Genomic DNA, 21,360 nt, shown 5'->3' with positions numbered 1-21,360 from the left:
AATTTCTATTTCCGTTGGTCTCCAATTTTACATCCTCCAACTCAAATACAGTTGAACAAAATATTCCGAGAAACTCGACGACAATCGTAGCAATAAATCCAATGTTTACCAAAAATTTCGGCGATTCGTTCGAGATTCGAGTTAATTGTCTGGATGTTCGAATCTGGATTGCTCGAGGCTATGCATCACCGCCCTATCGACCTCACGGATGACCCATCGATCGTTGGCTTTTACGCGAATGCATCGTCGAGGTTGTACTTGGTGCGGCCATTGAATCGATAGTCGCGACATAAATGCAGCCGCTGATACAGCGTTGAAGAAGGTATTTTCACGCGTGACGCGATGCACACAGTCCGTGTTTTGTGGAACTCTGTTCGACAGGCGTGGTTCGTGCACGGAAGGTAATTTGTCTGGATTTCATAGCGAGGAACGTTGATTCGACCGGTGAATACGATGCAAACACGAGCACTCGCGTGTACGAATGTTTACGTCGGTCAAAAACGAAGACCGCGCCGCTCTTTCGCAAGGAATTCAAGGATAAACGTGTTCAAGGCTTCGACTGTGTGCGAGGACAGTTACCGATTCACCTTTCGCGAATCTATTTGTCGATCGAGTTCGCTATCGGTGCAAGTGAAATTTCGCACGCTCCTTTTTGTCCCAATTCTCTCGCGATGGTCAACTACTTAATGGCTAATGAGAATTTGATGCAACAAAATGGTGCAATGGTATTTGAACTCTATTTATGTGAATTTCGTTCACTTGAATTTCGCTTAGTGAAATTACATCTCTTAGTTTAATATCTAATTAACTGAGCTTCCAGTTGATTCATCAATCCATTCGTTTGAACATTAATTCGTATTGTATTAACGAAAAGTATAGTAAGTAATGGGGAAAATTGATAAACTTCGATTATATGAAGATTGTTTTGATAAATACAGCTTTCGCTGTAATTCCATTTCGAGTTATTATCTTTTCACGATGTAACTTAGTAATCCTAAATAGAGATTCATGGGAAATGTCTGATTTTTGTTTTTTCTAAATGTTTTGAATTGGTTCCTTTAAGTTGATTAAGATCTTTACACTGCTGTGCACATGGTTGATCTTATTTATTGGTTGTTTGGTCAAATAAATGGGTCGAAAGAATATAAAAATATACATGTACTCAGCAGTATAAGTTTATTTATTTGAGATAAAGATATGGGTGCTGTAAGAAAATAAAGGCACGGATGTTCAGAGAGCTTCCAGAATCTTAACAGGGTTCAGTTCCGGTTGCAATGTATACATACATAAGTATACGTAATCCTAGCAAGATGCAGGAAATGATGCAATATATTCCTCCTTCAATATCATTTAATATATTATTTACATAATATCTTCTTTTATATATTTCCATTTATGTTATTATATTTTGTACGTATTTTGTTAGAAAACGAGATCTGTTCCATTAATAACTGTATCGTTATATTCCACTAACAAGTACTTGAGAAATTTTATTTCAAACACGATATATTGAAGGGAAGTATTGTTTAAAAATGTTGCTATCTAATGGCATTAAAATCTTCAAAAAAGCTTATGTTCCTACGAAATAACATCTGCGTTTATTCCTAAAATAACATCAACAAAACTACTTCAACATATCAGAAGCATTCTAAAGCGTATTCATCCTCTGAAATTGTGTATACAAGCGCGTATCAAGATTCAAAACAATCAGTCGCGTGACCCATCAACCATGCCATTTAACCACGCTATCACCTAATTATTTGGTACGTAGGATAAACTCGACCGAATTCCAGTTCGATTAATTCACTCATACATTTTAATCCTGTTGAAACGTCGTGTCTCGCGATGCAAAAGCACGCGGATAAAATTCGCACGAAGTTTTTGTCGGCGAGAAGTCGCGTGGCGCGAGCAAGCGTTGTTAAAGAAAATCGTCGAAGCTAACCGTCATCGCCAAAACATCCGGTGCAGTCTGCAGCTGCAATTCATAGCGTGCGTCGCCTGGAGGCGGTGGATCGCGACGAAAATCATCTGCGAACGAGACCCGAGTATTCTGTGTTGCCGCGCGAATTTTTAATTTAGCCCGGGCGAAAGGAAAGTTCTGTTTATGAGAAACCATGGTGGATGGCTTGGATCTCTCGATGGATTCTCTAATTTTAGCCGAGAGATACGTGCATTGGGCCTTTTGAGAGAAACATCAGCTTGTGTATGGTGAAAATGAATTTTTCAAAAATATTATTACGACCGTGATTTGTATTGTAGAAAATGTGTACAGAAGATTTATTCAATGCAAACACTTGGGACACTTGCGTAACAGTTTCCAGGGATGTGTGTACTTAATAAATTAATAGAGACAGGGAGTAATCTTCTTTTAAAAGGATTTTAGAGGAAGAAGCTAGCTGTTTTCATTTGTGATTCGCTTAGTGAATCTTGAATTAGTCTAATTATATACACGAATTACCATTCCATTAGCATCAACTTAACATAGAATTTCGCTAGTGTTTACTAATATAAATTAACAAAACTCGATTAAACCGAGTTAAATCGAGTTGCTTGCCTCCTAAATTCTCCTACCTCTCTTTAATTTTCCATAAATCTTTTTCTCGTTGAACGATCAATGAATATAGACGAAGAAGATACACCGAGCGCTGTATTATTGAAAAACCAAATAGTTACTCGGCAATATATTAACGAAATTGCCAAGGCAAGCTGTGAGAAAAAAAGGTAAAGTACTTTACAGTAAATTCTTCTATTACATATGTATGTATATATACTTTTCTTTTACAACCATTTCCTTACCTTATCTACCTTAGGTACTGTTCATTTTGTCTACAGATCTATCTGTATATTCAAAGATGTGAGATTTCTGTACAATGAACCTCACAATAGAAAGAGATAGAGTGGAATAAAATGTACTTGAATGTTTTCCCAACCTTGAAAACGACGTTGGTCTGCAATTCGTGACGGATGCTTGCTTTGTCCCGGCCAGGTATCCGGATTCAATTCTGATCAGTGGACAAATAAAATTGGCCAACCTGAGGCTCAAATCTCTCTGGATTCGAAGGTCTCTTTTCAGGTATTTACTTCTGCCCCTGGCCATGGTGGCTACCTTTAGAAAAATTTCCGGACAAAGCGGTTTCTTCGGCTGCAAGCCATGGTGTAACGCTTTTATAAGGCAGAAGGGACGAGCCAACAATTGGCTGTACGATGCTTTCGAGCGTGCAGCTTGCCAAAACAAAATTACCAAAGAGAGTTTCCAACATGGAACACACGTTCGATACGAGAAGATACGTTCTCGTTTCGTCGAAAAGAAGAAGAATAAAAAGGTCCAAGTTCCTGGGTTCAGTCCCGTCGTTCGAAATCCGCTCGCAAGCTACTGGCGACTTTAAATCATTTGTAGGAACACAATAGTCGAGGAAATCCGATAATCTCGAATTATTGGTATCGTATTGTCGATATACCAACGGGATTTCCTCGTGCAATTGTTTACCTGCCCGGTATTTAGGGTCATACGGCTTACCAGTATTTATCGTTATCTCCTCTAAAACCAGATTTAATAACAGGGAATCAATTTGGAAATTGGTTGGAATAACATCGCTTTTGTGGACACATATGTGTCACAGAGATTAACAGAATCGTGTGCTTGATTTGTACAAGGGTAATTTAGTGCTCGATGAAACAATCGATTAGAATATTTTCAATGTTCGATATTTTACTTTAGTGAACTAACTGAACTAACTGTAGTTCCATTATCTTTATTAGGTGCAAATTGATTCAGTCTCGTTAGAATTACTTAGTTTCATTTCTATATTCAAATACTTCTCTGCCTTGTGGAAGTTTCAAAAACTCGCCACCCGTGTTTACATAATTTCGGACTCAATTAGTAGAGATCTTTTGATTATTAAATTTATATTGCATCAGTCATAAATAAATAATTTAATTTCCTTCTAAAATTTCACCGAATTAAGTTATACGCCTATATAATACACCGCTTACCTAATACAACATATTTACATAATACTTATATTTATGCACAAGAATAAGAATTTCCAAGTTCCTCTACAATTTACACAAGTTTGCTTCTAGAACGATGTATCGTGCAAAGTTCCTCGTCTGAAACAAAATCCTCTACACTTCCTCGTAATGCAACATGTAACTTGAAGAATGTTTTTGAAACTAGCGTTTCCTTAACAGGTCAAAAGTTCTCCTCGAGTTATACAACAGCCTATCACGGTCACATGAATTTTCCGTGGTTCACTCTCGCTTTCGGCCAGTTGCCGTGGTTCAACAAAAGGCAGCAAACTTTCGATGTCTCGAAGAAGTTCCCATGGAAACGTGCGCGAGGACACGCTCGTAATATTCGCTAATCTTTTCTGGAGCCGCTGGCACGAGCATGCACCGGCCAAATATCGATCGACACGCGTGCGTTCGTTCGAAGGGTAAGAGAAAAAAAGAAAGGAAAGAGGGTGGAGAAGACTGATGACTGTGGAAAGCCCCGACCCTCGTCGTAGAAAATGTCGAGGTTGCCGCACTCGCACGAAATCGTGCACTCGAAAGCCCCTTCGCGAATCTGACGTCGAACGGCCGATTGTCGTTCGAAGTGAAATAAATGGTGGAAAATTCCGGAGTGATCGATACGTAATATCCCCTTGGTCTTATGAAATTGGTTTACGCGAACTTAGATATATTAACTGTAGAAGAAAATGATCGACGACGTAAGATTAATTTTTTGAAATTTTATTAATTTTTCTATGCGGTTTGTGCCACTAGAAAAAATGTTCTATTTACTCGTAGATATAACATTGAATTATATGCGAGTCTCATGCGTTTGTCAGATATCAAAGCAATGTCAATTATCAAGCCCGTTCAAGTGGTCAGGTGTTAGAATTTTTAACGTTGCAGTTATTAAAATCATATAGGTACATGTCCTTGATAAATTTTATTGTATTTCACTGATATAAAAACAATACTATTTACACCAGTATTAACTATAATCTTGAGCTATAATCATCTATAATCTTCACATATATAGCATATCTGATATTTCAACAAACCCCTTGCCTTTCTACGAAACCAAGAATGGTATATTTCGTAACAGCCTGTATGATATTAATTTTTACCATCAACCAGCAAATATTTTCAATGCACATAAACAAGAATCGCGAACAAGTGACTTGTACTATCAATTAAACTTGTACTAAATTCAATTTGGCAAAGTTACTCTAACTGACGCAGCACAATTATAATGTATGTATAATCAGCAAAAGATAACGATTCTCGTTATCGAGGAGTATCTTCGTTCGCTAAATGAAAGCGTTTGTGCTGACTATCGTGGATCGCCATTCGTCCACGTGGTGCTGTACACGTCATCCATCTATATATGTATCAAGTGTCATGAAGCATTATCAATCAAAGTTTCGAAAAATAGCCGAAGAAAAATTAAGAACCGCTAGTTGAACGACGATAGATGGCCAACTACTTCTGATTCGACGTTTGCTCTGGATGGGTTGGCTGCACGACCGTCCGCGACGTTGCTCTCCCTCGTCTCGTGTAATGGATCGAGTGAATGGAAAGAACAATGAAAACACTACGTCACGCGGCTTATCGTACGCGAGAGACATACTCGCGGCCGTGCGAACAGCCGCGCGCGATTTCACGGCGCGACCGTTGCGCCCTGTACAAACAATCGTCAATTAATTATTGACCGTGTGCCGACGCCCCGGGAACGTTAATCATTGAGACGCAATTACGACACACGCGTGTATCACTCCCAGTTGCAATTTGACTGTCTCTGCTACGTTATTCTCCTCATTATCGCGCAAATTGCCAATTCTGAATTCTTTCATTTTCTATCAAATCAAAGGTTAATGTCGCATCAGCCATATGGCTATTAGCTGTGCATATTTATTTATTTATTTATTGTGTACGGAAAAGGCTATTGGGATATACAAATTTACATACTTTAAAATATTCTTACAGATTTTATATACAAATATCGTTGTGTCAATTAATTTCATTTGCCTTGGTAGATTCTGGATGTTTTGTATTTATTATTATGTTGTGAAACTTGTTACAATTAGATACTGTACATTGTAACATTTCTATGACGCGGCTGGTTCCTTTGATGGCAGATGAGAATGAGGTATTTTGAAATTCATTGTATCATTGGTGTTGTATAAAATATGAGATACGTTGTTCTTTTTTTTTCTTTTTATGTAGTTGATCGATATCGTCTTTTTTTTTTGACAGAGTTTCTGAACAATTTCCGTTGATTGGAAAGTTTAAATGGTATAGGCTGAGATTACGTCTGTATTCTATATTCTGTGTATCTATATTCGTAAGCTTCATTATAATTATAATCGTGAGTGACGCACAGAGAGGGAATGTTCTCGTGTATTTTGCTACGTGTGTTTTCATTGCGGTTAGATTATGGAGTATTATAGTATACATATGTATATTGCTTTTTTATGACGCATAAGGTAACTGTTGCGGATGTTCGTTTTACGCCGAGTCTGCAGCTTTTCCTATTTGAGTTGTTGGTGTTGAAAATACACGTATTGAAACAAAGATAGTGTAACGCGAGGAAGGATCAGATAAGCTCTATTATCCGATGCAGTTATTAAAATTTATTTATGAAACATTGAAAACTCGCATATCTAGTATCTGGTGTTAAAAATATAATATTTCATTTCATAAATTATTCGTTTCAAATTCTTCGTTATTTAAAAGGGATAATGAGCTATCTTAAAATAAAACACCTGTACCGTTATATTACAGTGATAATTCATATTTAAATATTGCATCAACACAAATGTAACGTACAAATCAAAAAATCCGAGAGATCAGATTCTACCCGACATCTATAGAAATTTAATCATCCCTAAACTAAAATAACCAGAATCACATCAGTCGACGTCCTTACCCTTGCTTGTAAAACTCATTCCATCGGTAAATTTTCTCAAGAATAATTCCATCTAGTTCTCATGAACCGATTCGCATTTTTTTTCATTTATGTATATCGATCGACGATTCCCCTGCAGGCGAGAGCCTCTTCTCTATCTGGGTTAGACTGACGAGCCGGATTCTCTGTTAACTGTTTGATGCAACGAGCACGAAAAACCGTCGTGTCTGAACATATTGTATAATAATCGTGATGTATAGTCACCGGATGATTCACTGTTAGGTCAATACCTTGGACTGGAAACACCGGTCGGCGATGTTTCACGAGGGCCATTTCTGCGAGTGATCGATAAGCCACGCGTGTCTCGAGTGTGCGTGTTCCACGATCCCTCGTCAGTCGACGACAACGAGGGTTGGGCCGTTGAAACGCTACAACCCCGTCTGGTACACACGAATTAATTTTTCTAACGTTCGTCGTTTCTGAAAACGAGCTCCTTCGCTTCAGGTGGCCCTCTTCTGCCGTCTGGTATTTCAACTCGTATTTTCATAATGACAAATCATCAGACGTTTAGCTTTTTTTTTATTTAAACCCCTATCCAATGGAAAGTAGATTACTGCTCCCACGAGTATTGAATATTTTATTTCATAGTGATAAAGTAGGGACGTATAAATACTGTATGATGACTAGTCTACGGATATTTATATAGACTCAGGAAGATATATTTATACAAAGCAGAACATTGTTTCGTTTACTAAATACTATTTCCAATACTTTATACAGTTATAAATTATATAGTCCGTGCATTTTTGTATCTTTAAATTTGTCATGGATGCGCAAAAATCCTACACTTAAAATGTAAAGTCGTTCATATATAAGTAGAAACATAGTTTGATAGAATAATAACACACAGATATAATAACGAAAATAACGAAAACGATGTACGTTAGGATTGACGCAGCCTTCAGTGGCTGCAGGTTCTATTGGAAATTTGCCTTGTATCTTTGACATGGAAATTCGCTCTTATCTCTCATTTGTCTCCTATTTATTGTCTCTATTTAGAACTTGAATAAGATAGGATTCTGTGAAGCTCGAAATCGTTACCGCTAATTTCATTGCTGATAGATGTAACTATACAACCTTATCACGGCTGGATTTATCGCGCACCCGCTTGTGTAACGAGAAACGTGTAAGTACGAATAAGAAATAGTAGCAAAATAGTTATCATTCTGACAATAGCGAGATGGTTCCTTCGTCAAGCATTTTCTCGCCATTCTGATAAGAAATATCACCGAACGTATTCGATCGTATCTCGTTTACAGACGTCAGACATCGACGCGTTATTATTTTATTCATAGCTGGAAATCTTCGTTAATTACGTACAGCATCCATTGTACGCGTTAAGTCAATTACGAAAGTTGATTAAACTCTTCTCCCACTCCTCGCCCATAGAAAATCAAAGAAATAAAAAAAAGAATCAAAGGAAAGCCATCGTTATTTCCAATTACATTAAGGCAACAGGAATAAAAATTGGGAGAATATTTCGAGCTTTGAACCTTTGATTTTTAGGGGGAAAATCAGGATGAAAACAGGCGTGGGATCGATTCGACGGTTGCAATAAAAGCGAATGACGTGGATTGGGGCGTTCTGCATAGTCGTGCAATTTATTGAAAAGGCTGAGAGGACAGGAATCGCCGGAGGATCGCTTTATCCGCGAGAAAGAATCTCTCTCCTGTTTCATTCGTCGATGGCGAGGCGTGCAGGGGAGCTAATATAACGCTCGGAATCGAGCTCGGGGCAGACTCAAGGAGCGCGTGTTGTCCGCTCCTTAGAGATTTCCCCGTGGCGCGGTTTGTTCGCGCATCGATCCGCCGCGGGAAAACGAGTTTCTACCAGTCTGTCGTTTCTCAAGCCACGAACCTCGCTTCTCCCCACTGAGCTTTCCGGATGAGTCACGATGATAGTGCTCGGAAAAAAGAAGGGACGCCGACACGGCGTCGAGGAAAGCAGCCTTCCTCGAATCGTTTCCACGCCGCGCGCGCGCGCGCGCTTAGGCGTTTCTTGTCTCTTCGTCTTCGTCATACTCGGCCTCCCTATACTTTCTAAGTATCAGCGTGCACGCGTACACCGATAACAGCGTCCTGGACGTGTTCCGCGGGACATCCTAATGGCAACGTTCGGCCAAGGCTAACGCACTGGAGAACGAGCCGCGTCAGGTGGATAAGCGATAAGCCGGTGAATTTTAGAGGAATTCTGTTTGACTTGAGCAAACGACGCGTGAAACGAACGAACACGCTCTTACGGAATAAGATGCTTCATTCTCCGGGAATTTTGTTCACCGCTCTTTCCTTACTTCCTCCGCCATTTCTATGTTGGTAGTTTTATGTGTTTGTTGGGATCTAGGGGACGTTGTGGAATCCGTTACATTGGCTGAATAGATTATAAAAGGTTGAAGATAATCTCTTTTCTGCGAATTTAGAGTTTTGCAAACTTTCATTATAGTATCGAGAATTTATGCAATTATACATAACGTGTTATTTGAAGACCATTAACAAACAATAGCACAGGATACGTGAAATTTTCAACTAATTATCTTGATGCATATCTGTATTAATATTTACGTTACATTCGGTATAAACGTATTTATGCATCTCTTTTATATCTGTATTTGTATTTCCATTTATTTACTTAAGAGCTACGTAAATCAACAGTTTACTGTTTTCGAATAATACGAACTACGTAATACGTAATAAATAATTAAACAATTTTTTTAAATATCTATTTCTAGAAACAATTGGTATCCGTTGAGAATTAGAAAGAAACAAATACGGCGAGCCATATATCCAAGAATATATGTCACATCTTTACATCTTGCAAACGTATTCTCGGCGAAACAATTTCCTTTATTAGAAAAAGAGCGACCCGCGAGAACAGGCTGGGCTTACAGTTTTTTTAAACGCGGAATCGAGTTTTACGGGTGACCCACATTTCAGTAGGTTTTTATGGAGGAAAGTAAAAGGTACGGTTTATTTAGATGAACCTTTCACCTCCCGGTGCTTTGGCATTTTAAGGTTCGCCCCGGTTTTTTTTCCATCCTTCCTTTTTTCCGCTCCTTTTCCCTTTTCACCTTCGCGGTGTACTCGATGAATGGGTTCTGCACCGTATATTTAAGACATGTCCTCGACCAACGTAAACGGACGCGCTCATCGCAAACGTTCCATCGAAACTCACAGCGTGGGACGTAGAACAGCGCGTGGTTCGACGTGGAATTCGTCTCACCCACGCGACAACTTTCTACGTTGCTCGCCGTATTTTCCCCAATTACTTGTAAGAACGCTATCACGCGCCGGACGCGTTTGACAATCGCGCGGGTCAATGATACGCTCGTTGCGGTCTCTAAAACTGAATTCGGATCAATGTTTGGCTGTTTTTCGAATATCTTCTTTTCTCGAGACACAACGATTTCACCGTAAAATTCTTGCGATATATTTTAGATCAAGCGAGAATTTAAATATGTAAATATTTCATAAGTGTTTTATACATGTATTTAAAAAATGATACGATTCGAACAAGTTGTCGAAATTAAAAAATAATTTCTAAGCTTATGATAAAGTTATTCGTTGAAAACATAATATTGGCGAAAGAATCGACAATGTTTTCAGAAAACAATGGATAAATATTACTTTTTTAATTTATCGTTCTTAGGCTTTGAAATAGACACGTCCTTGAAGATTTTCGTTGTCTTCTATCGCAGGACTGAATTATCTTCAGTTGTGACATTTTCGAAATACATGTGCCATATGTAACTTAACAGAATTGGATGTCATTTATCCCGTGAGAAATTTTGTTTCCCTTTTATTATAAACAGCAGAAACGTATTTTGAAAGAAGATACTTCACTAAAACTAGACTTCAGTGTTGGCGAAAACAAATGTCTTTGTTGTTCGGTTAATTAACAACATATTATAAACGTACTAAGTGTGTAGGTTTATATGAGTACGTTAGGTTGTGTGGGTGTATATGAAAGATCAAGCAGCAGAAAAATAAACTGCAGAAAAATAAACTGCAGAAAAATAAACTGCAGAAAAATGGCTGTATAAAAAATAAGTTGAAATAGTATACAACCAAAGCTATGTTTTCAAGAAATAGAACTTATCGAGTTAACATGGAAAATGTTTAGGTTAAAAGGATGTAAAAACTGAAACACAAATTTGTCGGGAAGTTCCAACAGAGACTGTGCAGCATGTGTTTCTCATAAAATGAAGAATAGTCGTCGAGCATTCCAACTAGACGTCCATTTAAAATCATGTTTTACAGTAATTGAGTACTAGCATAGCAGCTAGAGTGTTTCGAGATTTGTTTATGTCTTCTGTAACTATGCAGTCCGTTTCAACCGAAAAATAACGACCTTAAATCATGTACTGTATGCGTGACTACCGACTTAGCGTTGAACCTGCTCTAGAATTAACAATGTCTATCCATACATACATCATTTATAATTATTCGAGCAATACATATTTTTTAAGTATTTTACTTTACCATAAAAGCTAAATAAGGGTTGTTTATTGGAACAATGAATATCGTTTCCATGGTCTTTAGCTTTTATGGATTATTAGTTAGAGATTGTACGCATATTAAATTTAAATTATTCCTGCAGAGTTCATAGATTCTCCTTCTTAGGTCGTTGATTTTATATTATTTATATTATATTATATTTTATATTATAAATTATTATTATAAATTTTATATTATATTACAACGTCATTTGAGCTTCTCAAGGAAAAGAATTGCAAATTGATCAACTAACTTCACTCTTTGCAAATTTCTCAAGTCTGTTTACGTAAATACCGTAAAATTTCTGAAAGAAAACTTCCGTAAGTTCATTAGTTGGAAGCAAATGGCATAAATAGTCGGCAATTGCAAGTGTTAAAAAAACATTCGCACATCTTGCTTTCAAATTTATAGAGTTGATCGGCATAATCTGTGTGCAATTTATTTATCGACACACTTAATAACCGCTTAAGTTACCGTGAACTTCACTTCGCAGTCAATCAGCTAAACGAATAATTATCTAGTAATTTCACGCGAAATTGACACTCGATGATTTGCGTCTCGCAATAAACCCGTAAGTTCCTAGCGTACAACTGCGGGATATCTAATGCCAGTCGTTGGAAACAAATAACAGCCTGTGTCATAAAATAGCACGTACTCGTCACGCTTCGAGCTCCTATCAGTGGATCGATCGAGAGATCGTTGCTCGATCGTTGTCTTGCATCGACGTCCGTGACGCGAGGCTGGAATCGAGAGCGCACCAGGCTCTTGGGAAGAGAAGCGAAAAAAAAGAAAAAAGAGGCGAAGCACGCTTAAGACGAAAAGTTATTTGGAGCGCGAGGAATTGACGCGTTCTGCTCGGTAACGACGTTCCAGTTTTCGTAACGAGGGCCGGCATGTAAAGCACACTGTGCGCCGTTTCCAGTGAAAATCTTCATTATCGTGGCCGTAAACTTCGACAGCAGGTGCAGACCCGGTCGATTTCGTTCGATTCTCGACTTTCGAAGTCGAGCAACAGCCCACAAGTATCCATCTTCTTGCTTGTACACGCTCGGCCAGATCAAACGTTCATTTTAAGCATCGTTCAGAAGATTACTCGAGCTACCTTCAAATTTAATAATTTCAATTCGAGACACTCGAATTCGATAATTTGAATCTAGGACACTTGATTTTGCCTTCAAGTTTGTGTTCACAGTTGAATCGAACCATTGAATTCAAGTAGATATCATCTAATGGAGGCTGGTTATCTACAACGACGTGTATACCGGAAGTCTACTTGGCCTAGGGAATCAATATCAGTAAGCAGGAAATAACATTGATGATATATATATATATGTATATATAGTACGATACATTGATATCTAGTAGTAGTATCTGTAGATAACATTGTTATCTAGTTCTAATCTCTGTTTCTTTTAAAGCAAGAAAAGAACAATTCTCAATCTTATTTGAAAGGATATTTGAACCGAACTAAAATAACAGGCTCTGAATTATGAGATAAATGTTCTGAATTATTTGAATTCAAGATGTATATTTAGAATCAGCTAATTTGATTAATTGAATTAACTGAAATTATCTGAATGGGTGGAATATATATATGGAAATATGAATTTAGAATGTAAATTAATAAATTAAAGAATATAGAGGCTTGTTTTACCCTCCAGATATAATATTATAACAAGTATCCTCCATTTTGAATATTTTCTACATTTTTGCATATTATGTAAAATACGCTCTGTACAAGTTTTGCACATTTGCATTTCCCATAAATACATAGATAAATATCCACAGCCTAGTAATGTGAATGACCGTAGAAACTCGAAAGAGTATTTCAAGTCAAGTAAATAATATGTCTGCATTGATAAAATTTTAAGTTGTTTCAACCAATATGAACGATGTTATGCCTAGTCGTTTTTTGGCTTTGGTTTCGTTGGCTATATATCGATCTGATCTCAACACTGTATTTAGTTTCATTCCTTTTAATATCTAAAATATGTACGTTCTTCGTTAAAAAATTTTTATTTAATAGAAATATATCGATATATATAAACACACGAAGAATAATCACGAAGATATACAACTGCATCGAAATTCTAAAGAGCCTTAGAATTTTACTCATTCTGTATAAATCAGTCACGATAAAACGTCGAATGTGAAGCGGACCGCAAAGACTTAACATTTAACATTCATCAACCAGTTCACATAAACCTGAATGAACAACGAACGTTATCTGCGTCGTTAACGCTGACCGACGACGTAACCGTAGTATGCCAGTATGGCTTACGATTTCCCATTGTAAATTCGCTCAAGACCCGCAAATTTTGTACCACCGGGTGTGTGTTCCTTCATTTTCTCCCTTCTACTCGTCCCGTTTGTTTCGCGTTCCCTCTTCATCATTCCTACTCTTCGTGTCTTCTCCCCTTCATTATATACCACTGATAACCGCTATCGTGCGCACCTTATTTTACGCCGTCTTATACCGAGTGGTCTTTCAAGTAATAAGTCACATGGCGCGAACGAAACACGGCCTTGTCGATCTCCGTCCTTCCTTGCTTCAATTTTTTTTGGTCGGGATTAAAAATAAAAGAAAAAAAGGGAAAAAAGTGTTTCGTGTTACATAATTATACCCATGACCTTATTCCGCAAATAAAGAGCAAACTGCTACCTGGCAAAGATCGAAATCTCGTTTACGTGGGTTACTGTTTCCTTTTAGTCACAGAGCAGGTTTCGAAATATCCTGCTATTGAATTTGGAATATATCTTGATACATTGATAGTCTGATTGAGGGATCCAGACGAAACATTTGATACAAATGGCTGTGAAAAAATTGTGAAAGTCGAATTTTCGTAGAAAGTCCTCCCTATGCTTCTAATAATTTCACGTTAGAGTTATCGACGATTAAACTATAATATGACACTTGTATTAAAGAAATGGAAATGGAAGCTTTGTGAAAAAATACATAATGTAACGAGAAACACCAGCTTCTATTTATATATTTTACGAAGAATTATTAGTCTCCAATAATGCACCAAAGCTGTAAAATTCCTCTGAACAATTACGAATTCATCATTCTCACCACTGTGCCAGTTCAGGTGTTAAATTAAAACACGTTACACAGTATCGTTTCTAACGTGTATTTCATTTCCGGAAATATTACGTCTGCACTAATTTTATATCACCTCTTCATCAACAGTTTCACTTGAATCTTTGATGCACAAACGCTTCTGAAACATTTGCGATTCTCTTGGCGTGACAAATAATATCAATTTGACACGGACGATTAAATCGTTCCGATGTGTAGTCGTAGCTGATTACCGATTCCGCGGCGTACTTACAGCTTAGGGGTGCTTTCCAAGTAAAATAAGACGCGTATCTTGTTCTACATCATTGGGTCACGAACATCGTCGTCGAATTCCGAGAATCGGATTTGCGAAGCGTGATTTTTGCAAGATCGCTAGCGAAGTAGGCGAATTCAATAGCGGTCCGGATCTTCGATCGCAGAAATCTCGTGGCTGACGCGTGCGTTGCGGCTTTCGTAATCATTGCACGGTGTATGCATTATTTATATGCTGAATTTCACGATAGAGGCTGTCCTTTCGAAAGATGTTAGACTCGTGCAACGCACAGACTCCATAAGTTCCTCAGAAAACTTCTTCCACTTCTGTGACTTTTTGTCCAAGTATTTCATCATAAAAATGTGCTGGAAAATGTGTTCGCCTGTTTCGACACATATACTTTATATATCATGAAAATTCATTGATTTTATAATTTTACGTATAGATGAACAGGAGTTGAGAATTTAAACAAATGAATTGAATCTGCAGTGATGCCATTAATCAGGGAGTACTTAAAATTTCGCTTCAGTAAACGGTGTTCCATTGTAGTCTTATTTAATTGCTTTTCTTATTGTTTTATTGTTTCCTGGATTCGTCTTACAATCTTAGAATTGTTAGCCTTTAATTGACACATACCCTGTAATAAATCTTTGTTAGTGTATTTCTATTAACGTTGAATATATATATTTCAGAGCAGCAATTATTAGAAATTTTCGTTCATCGATCATATACGTCTATTGCATATGTTACTAATGTACGTAATTATCACCACTTACTAATGATGTATGTAACGATTTACGCGAACCTATCAACAAGAACTAGTTTCATTAGTCGTTCCATTAACACTACTATTCCAATTACACAGCTGATCAGAAGTATCTCGATTATGCTATTTAACATTATCCTAGAGGATTCGATCATTAATAATTAACTACATTTACCAGAATCGATATCCAATCCTATGGAATTTTCTCACGAATCTGCATTAATAACAGAGATTTCTAACATCGATCGAAAACTTCAAATACTCTAAAGGAATTTCAGTACTTCTGTAAGACACATAACTACATACATATTTCATACTTGCGGTATGGGTAGCATATGGAAAAATGTTGCAAAGACACATTATCGATGGTGTTGCCCAGTTTGTAAAAGAGCAAGAGGCAAAACTCGACGCGACGCTAACGAGGGGATAAAAATGCAGCAACGAATTCGCCGTTAGTTACCGAACGACCCTCGTATTTTACTGTCCACCCTTCATCGATACAAATTATCTTTAGCGCATACCCTCCCCCAGATTTATTAGCGCAATGTTTCGACGGCATAAATAACGAGCGCAGCAGCGGCTGAGAGAGACGCGAAAGTAATTAGTTATACCCATCGGTGGTTAAAGGGTCGAAACAGGAAATGCTAGTCGCGCGCGCGAGCCCTAACATCACAACTCGGAGGCGCCCCCCCGGCTTGGATTTTTTCACACGATTATTTATGCGCCGAGTCGACTCGACTAACAGAGTCGGCTTACAAGAGTCGAGCCGAGAGACAAGACGAGTCGCGCTGAGTCAACCGTGTCGTGACGAACAACGTCTACCCGGTTTGTGCGTTTCTTCTTCTCTTCGTCATCTCCGTTTTCACACGTGCCCTCGCCAGACGCGACTGGTCGATTGTCCCTCGTGTAGCGAATGGAAGGAATGTCGCGGTACGAGGCTTCACGAGACTCACTTTCAACGTTGACGCTCTGCAGAGCAACTCTCGATCCACGTGAACCACACAGAAAGCGCCCATCCGATTCGAACGAGACAAAGAAGATGCATATTTTTTGACGGAAATTCGAAATACATATTTGCGGTGGATCGCGGTTCGCAGTCGTTGTTACCTGGCTTTCAACGCGAAGCAAATGACAGAGGCGAGGTTCCAGAATGCATAAGAACATTGTAGTAAATTACAGACGTCCTGTCACGGATAATCGTCAGCACGCCGATTCGCAGGAATTTCGTTGCTGCGAATGGAGGCCTCCCGCGTCTCCGGAGATCTTGTGGAAATTAATTTTCGCTGGGTCGAGTATTTTTGCCAGCGGCGGAGGGAAAGTTGAGCCACGTTTATACAGCGAGTAACTTTTGTTCGTGTCCTATAAATTTCTATATACCGTTGCATAGGCGTGTCTGGCGTGGTAGGTCAATCTATACGGCGTGTACACAGTGTACACGTTATAACGCATTGACCGGTATAACGTCAGCACGGTGTAAAAGTTTATGCGAGTTTCGTTTACGATGAACCGAGTAATCGAAATGGGAATTCATAGGGGGCAGATACGTTGGCAGGCGTCAGCCGCTGGTGGTAGCCTTGCAAAACCAGCGATTAATCCATCGTTGGCGGAATAACCGCGACGCGTAAATTCTCGCGGCACTTTTTGTCGTGGTTCAACGTAAACTTAGCGTATACAAATTACGTGGAGCTCCTCACGGTTTTTGCATCTGCTCGCCTCTCAGGAAATCGCGTGCGTACGTTTTACGTGCGCCGTATACCGCCTGGACTTCCCTTCGTTCAGGTTACGCGCAGTTTCTCTAGCCGAAGCATGCGATCAGAGAACGCATCTAAAGTTCTCGATGCCTCTTCGCTCCTGCTCGTGAGTAATTTCTGCTTTGAAAGAGCCAGGTAACTCGACGACCGAGAACGTGCCCGTTTTCTTGCTTCGTGGTTAAACTGCGCTCGCGCTCACGCGTACGATCCGTGGAATTGTCATGGCCGATCGTGGTCGATTTATATCCGTAATTTCTATGTTTGTCGATCGCGTATAAGTCGCGCGCGCTTTTTGCCGGCGACGTATACACGCGGCGCGCATATTAACGCTTTGCCTGAACGCATTCGCCGTGTTACGTGCGCGCTCCCGCGCTTCTTGCACTCTACAAATGCCGCTTGACTTCGGTGAACAGGGAAACTAGTCCATCAAATGTTGGTTACTATCGTCTCGGTAGATCGTTTGTCGAAAGTTGCGTTGATGGTCAGATGATAGGAAATCGATTGTTGGCCAATTAAACCGCGGATTGTATGTATTGTGAAAACATCATGATAACATGTGTTATCGTATTTATTTATTTCAGCCTGATGGCTCAGAAATTGGATTTGGTTTCGCATGGTTTACAAATATAAAAGAAAATTAAAACTAACGTATAGATAATCACAGTAGCGTAAAATTGTTTCAATTCATTACTTTACCATTATGTAAATATTCTGCCCATCACAATTTATTTATTTCTACATTTACTTCTACATTTGTTCCATCATTCATTACTTATCTATGTTTCTTTATTTGTATTTTATTTCCCAATAATTACACTTTTCTTCGTCCTTGTCTTCTGCTTCTACTCTTCTCTCTTTGTTTTAGATAGATAACTATATAAAATAATTAAAATAAAGTGTACATTATAATATCTATGAGGTAAAACTTCATCTTTTTAATTATTTTGAATAGAAATACTGTTCCCTTGTAAAGAAGTAGAAAATAAGTACGTGGTATCTTCGTAAGTTACTAGGAATCAGGTGCAAATTTCAGTTAATTTAAAAACAGTCTTAAATTTATTTAAAGGAAGTGATCGTGATACAGGTAGTGCCTTGAATCAAGCAGACATTAACATTCAGTGAATCATTTATTTCTAGATGTTACTCAGCATTGTTAAAATGCACACTTTATTACTTAGATTCATGAAAGATTGACACAATAATGCGTGCATTATGAAAGCCATCCATGGAGTCTACTGAAATAATTTGAAAGTCATCCATTCAGATTACTTTGTGACTCGATGTCAATCAGGTATCCAATATCTTAAAAGCTCTAACGTGTTATGTAAGTTAGATATTCAGTATAATATACTAGCTATTCTGCGTTAAATATACATTGATCCATGACGTTCTTACTGCTTACTCCTTCCTGACAGCATACTCGATTGAAAAGGTACCCTTTTGATTGTCTTTATGTAAACACAGGAACATTATGCCTTTAGAATCATTACTCTTTACCGTATATTTTCATAAGCGTTCTCACACAGAATATTTCCAACAAAAGTTCAATCATTCATCTATTCAGTAGGTTTAGCACTCTTATTGGCAAATATTATTCAGATCACGTATTCTCCATCAATCTTTATAGAAATACTCGTTCATTTTCCAAAGTATTAGACTCCCTGAGGCTTCCCTTTCCCAGGAGGTTGAATATCTCTTCAGCGAACCCTATATGTACTCATCATCCCAGACTTGCTACACAAAAATTACTCAAAATAGGATGCAGCAACGAAGCAAGGAAAAAAACAAAATAATAGTAAAATGCGTTGCATAGAAAATACTACCCAGATTTAGATATATAAAAATTACTCAGTATAGGTTCCAGTAACAAAACAAGGAAAAAACAAAATGGTAGAATGCATCGCATAGAAGATATTACCCTAGATTTAGATACATAAATATTACAAAACACGAAAAAAAAAAAACAAAGTAATAGAATGTGTCACGTAGAAAATATTCACCGCTGTAAATTCAAATACGTAAAAACTTCTCAGAAGAAACGAAGTAGTAGAACGCGCCACGTATAAAAGGCGTCTTGTTTCGAGTTTTCGATGAGAACCTCGCGTCCCAGCGTCGAATTTCATCGACTTTTCGAGGTTTCCGAACCTTGAGACAGCCCCAACGAAATAGGGGAACGTTGTCAGGTCGATGGGAATGAGATATCGCATAAAGCCCCGAGACGAAGTGGAAGGACGAGGAAACTCCGCGAAATAGGGCGAAGAACAAAGGAGGAGAAAAAGGATCGCGTGGGGTTGGCTAACGTTTAAGCCGGAGGAGCGGGTAACTGGTCGTGTCTCGTGCCATTTTATTTGCTCCCTCGGGAACGAATCTCATCTGTAGAGAGAAAATGGTGCAAGAGAGAGAGAGAGAGAGAGAGAGAAGAGAGACCAGTCTTTGATCGATACACGTTCGAACCACAGTTCTCACCCTCCCCCCCTTCCTCGGCGTGCTTTTTTGCATTCGAAGTGGCCTACAGCTGGAGGCACAGCTGATGGGGCATACCCCTGGCTTGAGGGGTCGCGCACTTTTCCTACCCTTCTTCCAGGTCAGGGGACAGTTTCGTTGACGTTCGGTTGTAATCGATTTATCCCCGGCTTTGCCGTCCTAGCTTAACGTTCTACATGCTGCACGGAAAATATTGCTGGAGCACATATGTAGCGACAAACAAAGAGTTGCTCTGCACCATTTCATGCTATTGTCGACTTTTGGGACCTTCGATGACGGAAGAAAGACGGAATATTCTTCGAAAATGAAAAATACTAGTTTGTTATTTTGAAGAAAAAAGGGGAAGAAAAAGAAATTCACGTTATATTTCAAGAGGACTGGTTGAGCAACTATCGAAAGTAGCTAAATCATTCAAACACGAGACGCGTGTTCTTGCCGGCCAATAAATACTTGTCGACAAGGTAAACATACGTATACAATGCTAGGCGCCTGGTTTCATATTTCAATGAAAAGGTTTACAAGACAATCCACTCAACGAGCAGCGCCGTCTCGATCGTCCCTCCACCTCGAAACAAAAGTATCGAACCGCTTCTATGTATTTGCTGAGTTTATGTTTATATTCTTGACGAACGACGAAAGACTCGCTGATATTCTCAAGAGAGGAATACGTTTGCACGTATTGTCGCAAAAGCGTGGAGGAGAAAATCTAATATGGCTGATGGGCGCTATGGTGTGCTACCTGTCTTCTGACAGAGAGAAGACAGTGGGAGAGGGAGAAACAGAGATGGAGAAGCACATGTCTCCGGTCGTCCGGTCGGCAAAGGTTTGAGGTAGGTCGATCGACGAATGACTCACCCTTCGGTTTCTCTCGAGAACGATCGGGAGAGCCACTCGTTGGGCGGAGTGGCTTCCACGGTGGGCAGCACGTCCCATTATATCCGCCGTGGCTCATTAATATCGTGACATCCAATATCGTGTAATTATAACTGAACCATGCTGTCCGCATAAGTCCCGTGGAGAATACAATCCCCCCCCCCATGAACCACAATAATGAATCATCGGCCACGAGTTAAGCATGGCTCGTTATTTTGCAACTTTCTTCCATATTGGTTTCAACTTTAACTGCGCCCAGCGTAAGATAATTGGCCGCCGGCGGTGGTATATCGTAGTCGAGAAAACTGATCTGACCGTGAATGGAGGACAGGAGACAACCGTGTCCCGTAAACTTCGCGATATTCGAGACACGATTTAAGTCGTTTGCTATCGCTCCCTCGTTCGATATATCGCTGCTCTTCGGTGGCGATGAAAATCGATATTTACCAAGGAGCGGGATGATGGTTGCGAAGACGACGTCTTCCGTTTCGATGAACGGATAAGATACATTAAATGGTAATCGGAACCTATTTTGAGTAGGAGGTGTACTCGAGGTTGAGAAATCGATGGAATCTAAATTCCTACTTCTTGGACGGTAATATAGCGACAGATAAAAGGAGAAAATAAGGGGCAGAGATAATAACTCGATTCCCCTAAGTACTTTTTACTGGAACGTTGTTTCCATATCGTCTTTGCACGAGCACCC

General features: G+C 39.0%; 2 protein-coding genes across 2 annotated transcripts in view; one reads left to right on the top strand and one right to left on the bottom strand.

The window, feature by feature from the left end:
• The window catches only part of LOC139986584 (RNA-binding protein MEX3B-like), a 61,233-nt gene that overhangs the window by 26,391 nt on the left and 13,482 nt on the right, over window positions 1-21,360 (top strand). The gene's annotated exons all lie outside the window — the stretch shown is intronic.
• Window positions 19,593-20,733, bottom strand: LOC139998076 (uncharacterized). The gene is given in 4 exon segments (XM_072022318.1): window positions 19,593-19,935; window positions 19,937-19,960; window positions 20,637-20,688; window positions 20,691-20,733. Coding segments are annotated over 4 exon segments (462 nt in total).

This window comes from Bombus fervidus, chromosome 1, assembly GCF_041682495.2.
Source record: "Bombus fervidus isolate BK054 chromosome 1, iyBomFerv1, whole genome shotgun sequence".
NCBI classification, from domain to species: Eukaryota; Metazoa; Arthropoda; class Insecta; order Hymenoptera; family Apidae; genus Bombus; species Bombus fervidus.
This window is presented reverse-complemented; position numbering and strand designations above follow the sequence as displayed.